We start from the raw sequence: 17,500 nt of genomic DNA, 5'->3' as shown, positions 1-17,500 counted from the left end.
CTCCTTTCAGCTCCTCCACCCAGCCAGACTACTGTCCCTGTCTGCTCCTTTCAGCTCCTCCACCCAGCCAGACTACTGTCCCTGTCTGCTCCTTTCATCTCCTCCACCCAGCCAGACTACTGTCCCTGTCTGGTCCTTTCAGTTCCTCCACCCAGCCAGACTACTGTCCCTGTCTGCTCCTTTCATCTCCTCCACCCAGCCAGACTACTGTCCCTGTCTGCTCCTTTCAGCTCCTCCACCCAGCCAGACTACTGTCCCTGTCTGCTCCTTTCAGCTCCTCCACCCAGCCAGACTACTGTCCCTGTCTGCTCCTTTCAGCTCCTCCACCCAGCCAGACTACTGTTCCTGTCTGCTCCTTTCAGCTCCTCCACCCAGCCAGATTACTGTCCCTGTCTGCTCCTCCACCCAGCCAGACTACTGTCCCTGTCTGCTCCTCCACCCAGCCAGACTGCTGTCCCTGTCTGCTCTATGGGCCCCTCTTTGCCTCTAGGAGGGTAGTGGTTATTGTTGAAGCGTAACCCTCCTCTGGTGTAGTTATGCCTTTTATCCCCGGATTTGAAGCGTGGGTCCTGGGCTGTCGGGGGAGTGATACTTACAGAGTTACAAAAGAACAGAGGAGAATTGAGGTCTATTAACTAAGCCTAGTGTTTACAGTCAAATGGTGTGTTACACACACACACACCCATACACACACACACCCATACACACACACACACACACACACACACACACACACACACACACACACACACACACACACTCACCCTCACCTCACTCACACACACACACACACACACACACACACACACACACACACACACACACACACTCAAAGGGAAGAGGCAGGGACGGCTCATTTGGTGACGTTAAGAGCTGACATCTGTTCAGAGATTCAGTAGTGGACTTTACCTGCGGCAAGCACGTTAGCTCTATTCAAATAGATAAATAATAAATAAACTGTTAGGGTGTGCCTGTGTGTGTGTCACGACTTCCGCCGAGGTCGGCCCCTCTCCTTGTTCGGGCGGCATTCGGCGGTCGACGTCACCGGTCTTCTAGCCAGCGCTGATCCATTTTTCATTTTCCATTGGTTTTGTCTTTATTTTCTACGCACCTGGTTTTCATTATCCAATTACATGTTAATGTATTTAACCCCGTGTTTTGTTGTGCGTGATTATTTCTATGTTCAGTTCGGTTCCTGATGGCTGGTTCTTCGACGGGTGCTGTGTTTACCCTGTGTGTAATATTTACGCTTGGTATTTTGGTCAAGTGTATTTGTTTACCTTGTGCCTTTATTTTTTGAGTAAAGTACGTTGCTCACTCATTTTGCTCTCCTGCGCCTGACTTCATGCACCAGCTACACTCACCTTCTGACAGTGTGTAAAGACCTGACAGGAAATGACTGGTCTTAGTATTAGTGACAGGAAATGACTGGTCTTAGTATTAGTGACAGGAAATTACTGGTCTTAGTATTAGTGACAGGAAATGACTGGTCTTAGTATTAGTGACAGGAAATGACTGGTCTTAGTATTAGTGACAGGAAATTACTGGTCTTAGTATTAGTGACAGGAAATGACTGGTCTTAGTATTAGTGACAGGAAATGACTGGTCTTAGTATTAGTGACAGGAAATGACTGGTCTTAGTATTAGTGACAGGAAATTACTGGTCTTAGTATTAGTGACAGGAAATGACTGGTCTTAGTATTAGTGACGGTAAATGACTGGTCTTAGTATTAGTGACAGGAAATGAATGGCCTTAGTATTAGTGACAGGAAATGACTGGTCTTAGTATTAGTGACAGGAAATGAATGGCCTTAGTATTAGTGACAGGAAATGACTGGTCTTAGTATTAGTGACGGTAAATGACTGGTCTTAGTATTAGTGACAGGAAATGAATGGCCTTAGTATTAGTGACAGGAAATTACTGGTCTTAGTATTAGTGACAGGAAATTACTATCACTAATAGGAACCAGAGAACTGTTGAGTTAAATCGTTCTAGGAGATGTTTTGCCAATGAACAGTTTCCAGTCCAGCCAGCCTCCTCCCCACTTATCACAGCCAGCCTCCTCCCCACTTATCACAGCCAGCCTCCTCCCCACTTATCACAGCCAGCCTCCTCCCCACTTATCACAGCCAGCCTCCTCCCCACTTATCACAGCCAGCCTCCTCCCCACTTATCACAGCCAGCCTCCTCCCCACTTATCACAGCCAGCCTCCTCCCCACTTATCACAGCCAGCCTCCTCCCCACTTATCACAACCAGCCTCCTCCCCACTTATCACAGCCAGCCTCCTCCCCACTTCTCACAGCCACTCTCCTCCCCACCTCTCACAGCCAGCCTCCTCCCCACTTCTCACAGTCAGCCTCCTCCCCACCTCTCACAGCCAGCCCCTCTCCACTTCTCACAGCCAGCCTCCCACCACCTCTCACAGCCAGCCTCCTACCCCCCCTCACAGCCAGCCTCCTCCCCCCCTCTCACAGCCAGCCTCCTCCCCCCCTCTCACAGCCAGCCTCCTCCCCACCTCTCACAGCCAGTCTCCCCCTCACAGCCAGCCCCCCCCTCTCACAGCCAGCTTCCCACCCCTCTCACAGCCAGCCTCCTCCCCACCTCTCACAGCCAGCCCCCCCCCTCTCACAGCCAGCATCCCCCCCCCTCTCACAGCCAGCCTCCTCCCCCCCTCTCACAGCCAGCCTCCTCCCCACCTCTCACAGCCAGTCTCCCCCTCACAGCCAGCCCCCTCCTCTCACAGCCAGCTTCTCCCCCTCTCACAGCCAGCCTCCCCCCTCTCACAGCCAGCCTCCCCCCTCACAGCCAGCTTCCCCCCTCCCTCTCACAGCCAGCCTCCTCCCCACCTTTCACAGCCATTCTCCCCCCCCCCTCTCACAGCTAGCCTCCTCCCCACCTCTCACAGCCAGCCTCCTCCCCACCTTTCACAGCCATTCTCCCCCCCCACCTCTCACAGCCAGCATCCCCCCCCCCTCACACCAGGTTCCCCCCACCTCTCACAGCCAGCCTCCTCACCCCTCTCACACCCAGACTCCTCCTCTCTCTCTCCTCACAGCCAGACTCCTCCTCTCTCTCTCCTCACACCCAGACTCCTCCTCGCTCTCTCCTCACAGCCAGCCTCCTCACCCCCTCTCACACCCAGACTCCTCCTCGCTCTCTCCTCACAGCCAGACTCCTCCTCTCTCTCTCCTCACACCCAGACTCCTCCTCGCTCTCTCCTCACAGCCAGCCTCCTCACCCCTCTCACAGCCAGACTCCTCTCTCTCTCTTCACAGTGTGTGTGTGTGTGTGCGTGTGCGTGTGTGCGCACGTGTGTGTGTTGCGTGTGTGTGTGTGCGTGCGTGTGTGTGTGGGTGTGTTGTGTGTGTCTGTGTGCGTCTGTGGGTGGGTGGGTGTATTAGTGAGTTATAGCCATTGGCAATAGGTGTGTGTTTGTGTGTATATACTGCCATACACAGAGGCCTGCCAAGGTGCTGGTGGTTCTCCATGTCTTTATGTTGCCAGTTTTCCCTGTTAGGTTTGTGTTTATACTGATCCTATATGGCAGAGACTGGCCATGGTGCTGAAGGGGACTGTCTGTGTGTGTCAGTGTGTTTGCATGCATACTTGAGTTGAATCCTTGTCAGTGTTCCATCCTGTAGGTTTGTTTGTGTGTATGTGGCCATATGCACGGCCTATCCAGTACCATGGTGGTTTTGGAGACTGTAAGAGACGAGACAGACAGCACCACACCAATATCAACTGTCTGTCTGTCTGTCTGTCTGTCTGTCTGTCTGTCTGTCTGTCTGTCTGTCTGTCTGTCTGAAATAGTCGTGTTATGGTTCCCTCAGGGTGTGGACTGGAAGGATGTCTTCAATACTCTGTTCATCTCTTTCTCTGTCTTTACTTGGACTTCACGTCCTCTGTCATTCTGTTTTTAACCTCTCCCAATAAAGTATGTCTGGAACATGTAGCCGGTAGTCTGGCTTGTCTGAAATCAACGGGACAATCTATGTAGTTAATAAGAAACCAAACACTCAAACTCTCTTTCTCCTTTATCTCTCCCCCAACTTTCCCTCTCTCACTCCTCCCCCTGTCCCTCTCCATCCATCCCTCCCTCCCTCCTCTTCCTGTCCCTCTCCCTCCTACCCTCCCTCACTCCTCCTACTGTCCCTCTCCATCCCTCCCTCCCTCCTCCTACTGTCCCTCTCCATCCCTCCCTCCCTCACTCCTCCTACTGTCCCTCTCCATCCCTCCCTCCCTCCCACCTCCCTCTGTCCCTCTCCCTCCCACCCTCCCTCACTCCTCCTACTGTCCCTCTCCATCCCTCCCTCCCTCACTCCTCCTTACTGTCCCTTACCATCCCTCCCTCTCTCACTCCTCCTCCTGTCCCTCTCCCTCCCACCCTCCCTCACTCCTCCTACTGTCCCTCTCCATCCCTCCCTCCCTCCTCCTACTGTCCCTCTCCATCTATCCCTCCCTCCCTCCTCCTCCTGTCCCTCTCCCCCCTCCCTCCCTCCTACCCTGTCCCTCTCCCTCCCTCCCTCTTCCTCCTGTCCCTCTCCATCCCTCCCTCACTCCTCCTACTGTCCCTCTCCCTCCCTCCCTCCTCCTACTGTCCCTCTCCATCCCTCCCTCCCTCTTCCTTCTGTCCCTCTCCATCCCTCCCTCCCTCACTCCTCCTACTGTCCCTCGCCATCCCTCCCTCCCTCCCACCTCCCCCTGTCCCTCTCCCTCCCCTCTCTCCCTCTTCCTCCTGTCCCTCGCCATCCCTCCCTCCCTCCTCCCCTGTCCCCCTCCCTCCCTCTTCCTCCTGTCCCTCTCCATCCCTCCCTCCCTCCTCCCTCCTCCCCCTGTCCCTCTCCCTCCCTCCCTCCCTCCCCTGTCCTTCTCCCTCCCTCCCTCACTCCTTCCCCTGTCCCTCTCCCTCCCTCCCTCTTCCTCCTGTCCCTCTCCATCCCTCCCTCCCTCCCTCCTCCCCTGTCCCTCTCCATCCCTCCCTCCCTCCCTCCTCCCCTGTCCCCCTCCCTCCCTCTTCCTCCTATCCCTCTCCATCCCTCCGTCCCTCCTCCCTCCTCCCCCTGTCCCTCTCCCTCCCTCCCTCCCCTGTCCTTCTCCCTCCCTCCCTCACTCCTTCCCCTGTCCCTCTCCCTCCCTCCCTCTTCCTCCTGTCCCTCTCCATCCCTCCCTCACTCCTCCTACTGTCCCTCTCCCTCCCTCCCTCCTCCTACTGTCCCTCTCCATCCCTCCCTCCCTCTTCCTTCTGTCCCTCTCCATCCCTCCCTCCCTCACTCCTCCTACTGTCCCTCGCCATCCCTCCCTCCCTCCCACCTCCCCCTGTCCCTCTCCCTCCCCTCTCTCCCTCTTCCTCCTGTCCCTCGCCATCCCTCCCTCCCTCCTCCCCTGTCCCCCTCCCTCCCTCTTCCTCCTGTCCCTCTCCATCCCTCCCTCCCTCCTCCCTCCTCCCCCTGTCCCTCTCCCTCCCTCCCTCCCTCCCCTGTCCTTCTCCCTCCCTCCCTCACTCCTTCCCCTGTCCCTCTCCCTCCCTCCCTCTTCCTCCTGTCCCTCTCCATCCCTCCCTCCCTCACTCCTCCTACTGTCCCCCCCCTCCCTCCCTCTTCCTCCTGTCCCTCTCCATCCCTCCCTCCCTCCCTCCTCCCCTGTCCCTCTCCATCCCTCCCTCCCTCCCTCCTCCCCTGTCCCCCTCCCTCCCTCTTCCTCCTATCCCTCTCCATCCCTCCGTCCCTCCTCCCTCCTCCCCCTGTCCCTCTCCCTCCCTCCCTCCCCTGTCCTTCTCCCTCCCTCCCTCACTCCTTCCCCTGTCCCTCTCCCTCCCTCCCTCTTCCTCCTGTCCCTCTCCATCCCTCCCTCCCTCACTCCTCCTACTGTCCCCCCCTCCCTCCCTCTTCCTCCTGTCCCTCTCCATCCCTCCCTCCCTCCCTCCTCCCCGTCCCTCTCCATCCCTCCCTCCCTCCTCCCCTGTCCCTCTCCATCCCTTCCTCCCTCCCCTGTCCTTCTCCATTCCTCCACCCCTCCTCCTCCCTGTCCCTTTCATCCATCCCTCCTCCCCTGTCTCTCCATCCATCTATCCCTCTCCATCTTTTCATTCCTCCTCCCCGTCCTCCATCCCTCCTCCCCTGTTCCTCTCCATTCTTCCATCACCCCTCCCCTGTCACTCTCTATCCCTCCATCCCTCCTCCTCTGTCCCTCTCCATTCTTCCATCCCCCCTCCCCCTGTACCTCCCTCCATCTAACCCTCTCCCTCCCTCCTCCCCCTGTCCCTCCCTCAGAAGCATCATGAGTGTGTGACCAGTTGGGAGTTCTTGGTGTCTCTGAGGTCAGGGAAGCAGGGGGACTGCCCCCCTCCCCAGCGAGCCATGGGATTTGCTGCCGCCTGCGTGGAGAGCTGCTCCGCTGACAAACACTGCTCTGCCTCCAAGAAGTGCTGCTCCAATGGCTGCGGACACACCTGCCAGGCTCCAGCCAATCTCTATAAAGGTCCCACTATATCCACTTTGTGTACATGTTTATTTTAATCAATAGAGTGTGTGTGTGTGTGTGTTAAGACAGAAGGGGGTTGTTAAGACAGAAGGGGTGTGTGTGTGTGTGTGTGTGTTTGTGTTAAGACAGAAGGGGGTTGTTAAGACAGAAGAGGTGTGTGTGTGTGTATGTGTTGAGACAGAATGGGGGTGTTAAGACAGAAGGGGGGTGTTAAAGACAGAAGGGGGGGTGTCAAGATAGAAGGGGTGTGTGTGTGTTAAGACAGAAAGGTGTGTGTGTTAAGACAGAAGAGGGAAATGTTAAGACAGAAAGGTGTGTGTGTTAAGACAGAAGGGATGTGTGTGTTAAGACAGAAGGGATGTGTGTGTTAAGACAGAAGGGATGTGTGTGTTAAGACAGAAGGAATGTGTGTGTTAAGACAGAAGGGATGTGTGTTAAGACATATGGGATGTGTGTGTTAAGACATATGGGATGTGTGTGTTAAGACAGAAGGGATGTGTGTTAAGACATATGGGATGTGTGTGTTAAGACAGAAGGGATGTGTGTTAAGACATATGGGATGTGTGTGTTAAGACAGAAGTGGGGGGGATGTTAAGACAGAAGTGGGGGGGGGGTGTTAAGACAGAAGGGGGTGTTAAGACAGAAGGGGGGGGTGTCAAGATAGAAGGGGTGTGTGTGTGTTAAGACAGAAAGGTGTGTGTGTTAAGACAGAAGAGGGAACTGTTAAGACAGAAAGGTGTGTGTTAAGACAGAAGGGATGTGTGTGTTAAGACAGAAGGGATGTGTGTGTTAAGACAGAAGGGATGTGTGTTAAGACATATGGGATGTGTGTGTTAAGACATATGGGATGTGTGTGTTAAGACAGAAGGGATGTGTGTTAAGACATATGGGATGTGTGTGTTAAGACAGAAGGGATGTGTGTTAAGACATATGGGATGTGTGTGTTAAGACAGAAGTGGGGGGGGGTGTTAAGACAGAAGGGGGTGTTAAGACAGAAGGGGTGTGTGTGTGTGTGTGTTTGTGTTAAGACAGAATGGGGGTGTTAAGACAGAAGAGGTGTGTGTGTGTGTGTGTGTATGTGTTGAGACAGAATGGGGGTGTTAAGACAGAAGGGGGGGTGTTAAGACAGAAGGGGGGTGTCAATATAGAAGGGGTGTGTGTGTGTTAAGACAGAAAGGTGTGTGTGTTAAGACAGAAGAGGGAAATGTTAAGACAGAAAGGTGTGTGTGTTAAGACAGAAGGGGTGTGTGTGTTAAGACAGAAGGGATGTGTGTGTTAAGACAGAAGGGATGTGTGTGTTAAGACAGAAGGGATGTGTGTTAAGACATATGGGATGTGTGTGTTAAGACATATGGGATGTGTGTGTTAAGACAGAAGGGATGTGTGTGTTAAGACAGAAGGGATGTGTGTGTTAAGACAGAAGGGATGTGTGTGTTAAGACAGAAGGGATGTGTGTGTTAAGACAGAAGGGATGTGTGTTAAGACATATGGGATGTGTGTGTTAAGACAGAAGGGATGTGTGTTAAGACAGAAGGGATGTGTGTGTTAAGACAGAAGGGATGTGTGTTAAGATATATGGGATGTGTGTGTTAAGACAGAAGGGATGTGTGTTAAGACATATGGGATGTGTGTGTTAAGACAGAAGTGATGTGTTAAGACAGAAGGGATGTGTGTTAAGATATATGGGATGTGTGTGTTAAGACAGAAGGGATGTGTGTTAAGACATATGGGATGTGTGTGTTAAGACAGAAGGGATGTGTGTGTTAAAACAAGGGATGTGTGTGTTAAGACAGAAGGGGATGTTAAGACAGAAGAGATGTGTGTGTTATAACAGAAGGGGGTGTTAAGACAGAAGGGGGGGTGTTAAGACAGAAGGGGGGGGTGTTAAGACAGAAGGGGGGGTGTTCGTGTGTGACTCATTATTCTCCTCACCTGACCCATGCAGGCGTACCTCTGAAGCCCAGGAAGGACATACTATTTCTGGAGGACCAGCAGGGTCAACTGGAGGTCAGATGGATGTCAAAGTTCAATGTGACCATCGAGCCAGTCCTCTACATCCTGCAGCGCAGGTGGAACCACGGAATACACCCCAGCGAGGACGACGCCTCGCCCTGGCACACCGTCGTCATGGTAACAATCCCAACCTCCGACCCCTGGTTACCTTAAAGTGAATGAAGTGAAGCCCAAACGAGATCGTCCAAAGATATTCAATTACTTTTGTAACTGTTTGTGTCTATGTATTACTGAAAACCAACTCATGTCAGCACTAAAGCCTTCATCAAGGTGCTAAACTGTCTAGCCGTTGAAACTGCTCTCTCACCACCCATGCCAGTCTAAACTAGCCTGTTTGTGTATGTACGCCCACGTGTGTGTGTGTGTGTGTGTGTGTGTGCCCGCGCGCATGCATGTGTGTTTCTGTCTGTGTCTACAGTGTGTGTGTGTGTGGTGTAGGCTGAGGTTAGATAAATAACCCAGGCTTTAGGAGGGACCACAGCCAGTCATGGTTTTTGCACTGTTGCGTCCTGTCTAACTAAAGGTCCTCATTATGGTATTAGATGGCTGTGTGGAGGCAGACTCCCATCAGCCTCAGTTACATCATGAGGCCTGGAAAACATGGAGGAACTTAACAAGGGAGGCGTTCAACACACGGTGTAGTTCAGAAGAAGGAGTGCTGTGATCTCTACTCCAAACTCCATCAAATAGCATATTTATTTGACAAGTGATTCAACACACTCATGCTCATTCAGACACACAAACACTGCATGGATTAGAGTTGTACTGGAGTCAGTGGAAGAGAACTGACCTGGAGTCAGTGGAAGAGAACTGACCTGGAGTCAGTGGAATAGAGCTGAACTGGAGTCAGTGGAAGAGAACTGACCTGGAGTCAGTGGAATAGAGCTGGACTGGAGTCAGTGGAATAGAGCTGGACTGGAGTCAGTGGAAGAGAACTGACCTGGAGTCAGTGGAATAGAGCTGAACTGGAGTCAGTGGAAGAGAACTGACCTGCAGTCAGTGGAATAGAGCTGGACTGGAGTCAGTGGAAAAGAGTTGGACTGGAGTCAGTGGAATAGAGCTGGACTGGAGTCAGTGGAAGAGAGCTGGACTGGAGTCAGTGGAATAGAGCTGAACTGGAGTCAGTGGAAGAGAGCTGGACTGGAGTCAGTGGAAGAGAACTGGACTGGAGTCAGTGGAAGAGAACTGTACTGGAGTCAGTGGAATAGAGCTGAACTGGAGTCAGTGGAAGAGAGCTGGACTGGAGTCAGTGGAATAGAGCTGGACTGGAGTCAGTGGAAGAGAGCTGGACTGGAGTCAGTGGAAGAGAACTGGACTGGAGTCAGTGGAAGAGAACTGACCTGGAGTCAGTGGAAGAGAACTGACCTGGAGTCAGTGGAAGAGAGCTGGACTGGAGTCAGTGGAAGAGAGCTGGACTGGAGTCAGTGGAAGAGAACTGACCTGGAGTCAGTGGAAGAGAGCTGGACTGGAGTCAGTGGAAGAGAACTGGACTGGAGTCAGTGGAAGAGAACTGGACTGGAGTCAGTGGAAGAGAACTGTACTGGAGTCAGTGGAAGAGAACTGGACTGGAGTCAGTGGAAGAGAACTGGACTGGAGTCAGTGGAAGAGAACTGTACTGGAGTCAGTGGAAGAGAACTGGACTGGAGTCAGTGGAAGAGAGCTGGACTGGAGTCAGTGGAAGAGAACTGTACTGGAGTCAGTGGAAGAGAGCTGGACTGGAGTCAGTGGAAGAGAGCTGGACTGGAGTCAGTGGAAGAGAACTGTACTGGAGTCAGTGGAAGAGAGCTGGACTGGAGTCAGTGGAAGAGAACTGACCTGGAGTCAGTGGAAGAGAACTGACCTGGAGTCAGTGGAAGAGAACTGACCTGGAGTCAGTGGAAGAGAGCTGGACTGGAGTCAGTGGAAGAGAACTGGACTGGAGTCAGTGGAATAGAGCTGGACTGGAGTCAGTGGAAGAGAGCTGTACTGGAGTCAGTGGAATAGAGCTGGACTGGAGTCAGTGGAAGAGAACTGACCTGGAGTCAGTGGAAGAGAGCTGGACTGGAGTCAGTGGAAGAGAACTGGACTGGAGTCAGTGGAAGAGAGCTGGACTGGAGTCAGTGGAAGAGAACTTGACTGGAGTCAGTGGAAAAGAACTGACCTGGAGTCAGTGGAAGAGAACTGTACTGGAGTCAGTGGAAGAGAACTGGACTGGAGTCAGTGGAAGAGAACTGGACTGGAGTCAGTGGAAGAGAACTGTACTGGAGTCAGTGGAAGAGAACTGTACTGGAGTCAGTGGAAGAGAGCTGGACTGGAGTCAGTGGAAGAGAACTGGACTGGAGTCAGTGGAAGAGATCTAGACTGGAGTCAGTGGAAGAGAGCTGGACTGGAGTCAGTGGAAGAGAACTGACCTGGAGTCAGTGGAATAGAGCTGGACTGGAGTCAGTGGAAGAGAGCTGTAAGGTCTACTCTATGCTCTGTAAACGGACACTACCTGAAACACCATACAGTGAAACACAGGGAGAGACTATGACCATGTTACTCTGCAGTAATACTACTGGCTCTATTGTATGGAATTGAACTTTTTCAAGGCTCCACTCTGGTATAGGAAGGCTCTTCATTGCTCCTCCCTCCCTCCCTCCCTTTATCCATCCCTCCAACGCTCCCTTCCCCTCCATCCCTCCCCTCCTCTCATCCCTCCCTCCCCTCCACCCCTCCCCTCCTCTCATCCCTCCCTCCCCTCCATCCATCCCTCCCCTCCCCTCTATCCATCCATCTCTCTCTTCCCTCCCTTCCCCTCCATCCCTCCCCTCCATCCCTCCCTCCCCTCCCTCCATCCCTCCCTTCCCATCTATCCCTCCATCCCTCCCTCCCCTCCATCCCTCCCTTCCCCTCCATCCCTCCCCTCCATCCCTCCCTCCCCTCCCTCCATCCTCCCCTATATCCATCCATCCCTCCCCTCCAACCCTCCCTTCCTCTCCATCCCTCCCCTCCATCCCTCCCTCCCCTCCCTCCATCCCTCCCTCCCCTCCCTCCATCCCTCCCCTCTATCCATTCCTCCCTTCCCCTCCTTTCCATCCCTCCCTTCCCATCCATCCCTTCATCTCTCCCTCCCCTCCATCCATCCCTCCCTCCCTCCCCTCCATCCCTCCATCCCTCCCTCCATCCCTTTATCCATCCCTCCCTCCCATCCCTCATCCCTCCCCTATATCCATCCATCCCTCCCCTCCAACCCTCCCTTCCCCTCCATCCCTTCCCCTCCATCTTTCCCCTCTTCTCCATCCCTCCCTCCCCTCCATCCACTCTCCCTTCCCCTCAATCCCTCCCCTCTATCCATCCATCCCTCCCTTCCCCTCAATCCCTCCCCTCTATCCATCCATCCCTCCCTTCCCCTCCATCCCTCCCTCCCCTTCATCCATCCCTCCCCTCCTCACCACCCCTCCCCTTCATCCATCCTTCCCCTCCATCCCTCCCCTCCCCTCCTCTCCATCCCTCCCCTCCATCCCTACCTCCCCTCCCCTCCATCCCTCCCCTCCATCCCTACCTCCCCTCCCCTCCATCCATCCCTCCCCTCCATGCACATCAAATCAAATGTATTTATAAGGCCCTTCGTACATCTGCTGATATCTCAAAGTGCTGTACAGAAACCCAGCCTAAAACCTCAAACAGCAAGCAATGCAGGTGTAGAAGCACGGTGGCTAGGAAAAACTCCCTAGAAAGGCCGAAACCTAGAGAGGAACCAGGCTATGTGGGGTGGCCAGTCCTCTTCTATCTCCCCTCCATCCATCCCTCCCTCCCCTCCATTCCTCCATCCCTCCCCTCCATCCATCCCTACCTCCCCTCCATCCATCCCTCCCCTCCATCCCTCCCCTCCATCCCTCTATCCCTCCTCCCCTCCATCCCCTCCATCCTTGAACATTTTTTAAAACTTGAACAGGGTCAATATGGAGTAATATTATCTGACCTCTGACCTTTAACCCTCTGTAGACGATGGAGGACCGAGCGGTGCTGAAGGACATCCGTCCCCACAGGTGGTACCAGTTTAGGGTGAGCGCTGTCAACAGCCAGGGCACCCGCGGCTTCACCACCCCCAGCAAACACTTCTTCTCAACCAGAGGTAAGAGCACTACATCGGCACCTTTCAACAGACTCGTTCTGGTCACCAAGTCATCTTCACTAAGTTTTAACAAGATGAACGTCTTTGTCACAGAGTGTGAGCATTGCATCTCCACTATGACATTTTCCGGGATATATTCACAGTGCTTATCCCAGTGTAATTCTGTTACAATGCACACACACACACACACACACACACACACACACACACACACACACACACACACACACACACACACACACACACACACACACACACACACACAGACACACACACACACACACGCACACAGACACACACACACACACACACAGACACAAACACACACACACACACATAAGCACGCACACACACATTAGCACGCATACACACATTAGCACGCATACACACACACACACACACACACACACACACACACACGCACACATAAGCACGCACACACACACACACACACACACACACACACACACACACAGACACACACACACACACACACACACGCACACACGCACACAGACACACACACACATAAGCACGCACACACACACACACATAAGCATGCACACACTGGCTTGCGCTGCCTGTCAGATGTTTAACGTGTTCTGAAGCGTTAGAGAGAGATGTTCTGTTCTGGCAGAAATAAACCCTTTCCACAGCTGCAGTAAACAAATGTTTCCGAGCCAGGAGGAGGTTGTCTGTCCCTCTTGGCTGTCCTCTACACAGAATATGAGATGTCAGCCCAGGTCAGCAGACAGGAACAACTTTATTTTATTTATTTATTCAGAGATGAATCCATCTCCTCTCTCCAATGTTCTGGAGGACAGGGCGACTCCTAATGCCCGACCGCTGTGAGGTGTTTGTGTGTGTGCGTGTGTGTGAGGTTGCGTGCATGCGTGTGTGCACACTCGTGTGTATGCATGTGTATGTGTGTAATGTCTAAGTGGGTGTGCACGTATGTGTGTGTGTGCTGATTGGCATGTGTTAAATCCACGCCCATTCTCCCTCTGAAGGAGCCCAAAAATATCATGGTTAGCAGACTGAGGTAATGGGAACCCAATGCCAGGAATGGCTCCAGCCAAAGTAATTTATTTGAGGAATTATCCGCATTTGGTGTGAGTTCATGAGGCGGAAAGAAAAATATGCTATCTGGGCTGGGCTGGCCGACAGTGTCCTTGGCTGGGCTGGCCAACAGTGTCCTTGGCTGGGCTGGCCGACAGTGTCCTTGGCTGGGCTGGGCTGGCCGACAGTGTCCTTGGCTGGGCTGGGCTGGCCGACAGTGTCCTTGGCTGGGCTGGCCAACAGTGTCCTTGGCCGGTGGGTCGACAGTCTCCTTGGCTGGGCTGGCCGACAGTGTCCTTGGCTGGGCTGGCCGACAGTGTCCTTGGCTGGGCTGGGCTGGTCGACAGTGTCCTTGGCTGGGCTGGGCTGGTCGACAGTGTCCTTGGCTGGGCTGGGCGACAGTGTCCTTGGCTGGGCTGGGCGACAGTGTCCTTGGCTGGGCTGGGCGACAGTGTCCTTGGCTGGGCTGGCCGACAGTGTCCTTGGCTGGGCTGGCCGACAGTGTCCTTGGCTGGGCTGGGCTGGTCGACAGTGTCCTTGGCTGGGCTGGGCGACAGTGTCCTTGGCTGGGCTGGCCGACAGTGTCCTTGGCTGGGCTGGGCGACAGTGTCCTTGGCTGGGCTGGCCGACAGTGTCCTTGGCTGGGCTGGCCGACAGTGTCCTTGGCTGGGCTGGCCGACAGTGTCCTTGGCTGGGCTGGCCGACAGTGTCCTTGGCCGGTGGGCCGACAGTGTCCTTGACTGGGCTGGTCGACAGTGTCCTTGGCTGGGCTGGCCGACAGTGTCCTCGGCTGCGCTGGCCGACAGTGTCCTTGGCCGGTGGGCCGACAGTGTCCTTGACTGGGCTGATCGACAGTGTCCTTGGCTGGGCTGGCCGACAGTGTCCTTGGCTGGGCTGGCTGACAGTGTCCTTGGCCGGTGGGCCGACAGTGTCCTTGGCTGGGCTGGCCGACAGTGTCCTTGGCCGGTGGGTCGACAGTGTCCTTGGCTGGGCTGGCCGACAGTGTCCTTGGCTGGGCTGGGCTGGCCAACAGTGTCCTTGGCTGGTGGGCCGACAGTGTCCTTGGCCGGTGGGTCGACAGTGTCCTTGGCTGGGCTGGCCGACAGTGTCCTTGGCCGGTGGGTCGACAGTGTCCTTGGCTGGGCTGGCGGACAGTGTCCTTGGCTGGTGGGCCGACAGTGTCCTTGGTTGGTGGGCCGACAGTGTCCTTGGCCGGTGGGCCGACAGTGTCCTTGACTGGGCTGGTCGACAGTGTCCTTGGCTGGGCTGGCCGACAGTGTCCTTGGCTGGGCTGGCTGACAGTGTCCTTGGCCGGTGGGCCGACAGTGTCCTTGGCTGGGCTGGCCGACATTGTCCTTGGCCGGTGGGTCGACAGTGTCCTTGGCTGGGCTGGCCGACAGTGTCCTTGGCCGGTGGGTCGACAGTGTCCTTGGCTGGGCTGGGCTGGCCAACAGTGTCCTTGGCTGGTGGGCCGACAGTGTCCTTGGCCGGTGGGTCGACAGTGTCCTTGGCTGGGCTGGCCGACAGTGTCCTTGGCCGGTGGGTCGACAGTGTCCTTGGCTGGGCTGGCGGACAGTGTCCTTGGCTGGTGGGCCGACAGTGTCCTTGGTTGGTGGGCCGACAGTGTCCTTGACTTGGCTGGCGGACAGTGTCCTTGGCTGGTGGCCGACCAGTGTCCTTGGCTGGGCTGGCAGACAGTGTCCTTGGCTGGTGGGCCGACAGTGTCCTTGGTTGGTGGGCCGACAGTGTCCTTGACTTGGCTGGCGGACAGTGTCCTTGGATGGGCTGGCGGACAGTGTCCTTGGCTGGGCTGGCAGACAGTGTCCTTGGCTGGGCTGGCCGACAGTGTCCTTGACTGGTGGGCCGACAGTGTCCTTGGCTGGGCTGGCGGACAGTGTCCTTGGCTGGGCTGGCCGACAGTGTCCTTGACTGGGCTGGCCGACAGTGTCCTTGACTGGTGGGCCGACATTGTCCTTGGCTGGGCTGGCCTTCAGTGTCCTTGGCTGGGCTGGCGGACAGTGTCCTTGGCTGGGCTGGCGGACAGTGTCCTTGACTGGGCTGGCCGACAGTGTCCTTGGCTGGGCTGGTGGACAGTGTCCTTGACTGGTGGGCCGACAGTGTCCTTGGCTGGGCTGGCGGACAGTGTCCTTGGATGGGCTGGCGGACAGTGTCCTTGACTGGTGGGCCGACAGTGTCCTTGGCTGGGCTGGCTGACAGTGTCCTTGGCTGGGCTGAGGTGGCCAACAGTGTCCTTGGCCGGTGGGTCGACAGTGTCCTTGGCTGGTGGCCGACAGTGTCCTTGGCTGTGTCCGACAGTGTCCTTGGCTGGGCTGGCCGACGGTGTCCTTGACTGATGGGCCAACAGTGTTCTTGACTGATGGGCCAACAGTGTCCTTGACTGATGGGCCAACAGTGTCCTTGACTGGTGGGCCGACAGTGTCCTTGGCTGGGCTGGCCTAAAGTGTCCTTGGCTGGGCTGGCCTAAAGTGTCCTTGACTGGGCTGGCTGACAGTGTTCTTGACTGGTGGGCCGACAGTGTCCTTGACTGGTGGCCGACTGTGTCCTTGGCTGGTGGGCCGACATTGTCCTTGCCTGGTGGACCGACAGTATCCTTGCCTGGATGGCCGACAGTGTCCTTGGCTGGTGGGCCGACAGTATCCTTGGCTGGTGGGCCGACAGTGTCCTTGGCTGGTGGCCGACAATATCCTTGGCTGGTGGGCCGACAGTGTCCTTGGCTGGTGGGCCGACAGTGTCCTTGGCTGGTGGGCCGACAGTATCCTTGGCTGGTGGGCCGACAGTGTCCTTTGCTGGTGGGCCGACAGTGTCCTTTGCTGGTGGCCGACAGTATCCTTGGCTGGTGGGCCGACAGTATCCTTGCCTGGATGGCCGACAGTGTCCTTGGCTGGTGGGCTTAGTGCTATTCGGGCGTGTCCACCACTCAGCATCTTGCTGTGTAGTAGGGCCTGGTAATGTTAGGTTTAAGGCCTATAAGCGTTGACTGCTGTTATAGGCGTGTTTATCCTATCTACCTCATACTGAGAGGAATGGAGGGCGCTATATTGTCACTAAAGTATTGAGTATCCAAACTCCAAACACACAGACACATTATTTTCTACCCCAATAAGTAGTCTCCTCTGGTATTGTGAAACAATTGTGTTTTCAGATTACAAGACAGAAAACAATTGTGTTTTCAGATTACAAGACTGTGTTTCCCCATATATCCATATTCCCTGTCAGTCGCAGAGACAGGTCCTGACTGCTGTACACAGGGTGGCTTTATGAAAGATAAACACACACACACGCACGCACGCACGCACACACACACACACACACACACACACAGACCCTCTCAGCAGGGACAGAACCCTCCTTATTTCTCCTGTCTGTATTGTGTGTCACCACATATTATCCCAGTTAAAAATCAAATGTTGATTAAAGCAGGGCCAGGAAGAACGCCAGGGGCAGAGGTCACAGTGCAGGAAGCCCAGCAGATGAAAGGTACCCTGGGAGGCTGAATAACCCCAGTGACAGCTCGTCTCTGGTGACCTGAGAGAGAAAAGGAGAGAGAGGAAGAGAGAGAGAGAGACGGAGAGAGAGAGATGAGAGAGAGGAGGAGAGAGAGAGACGAAGAGAGAGAGAAACGGAGAGAAAGAGACGAGAGAAATGAGAGAGAGGAGGAGAGAGACGAGAGAGAGGAGGAGAGAGACGAGAAAGAGAGGAGGAGAGAGAGAGAGAGACAAGGGAGAGAGGAAGAGAGAGAGAGGAGAGAGACAGAGAGAGAGGAGGAGAGAGACGAGAGAGAGAGGAGGAGAGAGAGAGAGACGAGGGAGAGAGGAAGAGAGACCCTGA

The 17,500-nt window shown here is 54.9% G+C and overlaps 1 protein-coding gene across 1 annotated transcript in view; it reads left to right on the top strand.

Moving 5' to 3' along the window:
- Window positions 1-17,500, top strand: part of anos1b (anosmin 1b) — a 184,631-nt gene that overhangs the window by 136,498 nt on the left and 30,633 nt on the right. Inside the window, exons 4-6 of the mRNA XM_036978826.1 lie at window positions 6,273-6,480; window positions 8,429-8,613; window positions 12,463-12,592. Of these exons, the coding sequence (XP_036834721.1) occupies window positions 6,273-6,480; window positions 8,429-8,613; window positions 12,463-12,592 (523 nt within the window). The remainder of the gene's footprint in view (window positions 1-6,272; window positions 6,481-8,428; window positions 8,614-12,462; window positions 12,593-17,500) is intronic.

The sequence above is a fragment of the Oncorhynchus mykiss genome, chromosome 5, assembly GCF_013265735.2.
Source record: "Oncorhynchus mykiss isolate Arlee chromosome 5, USDA_OmykA_1.1, whole genome shotgun sequence".
Lineage (NCBI taxonomy): Eukaryota > Metazoa > Chordata > Actinopteri > Salmoniformes > Salmonidae > Oncorhynchus > Oncorhynchus mykiss.
This window is presented reverse-complemented; position numbering and strand designations above follow the sequence as displayed.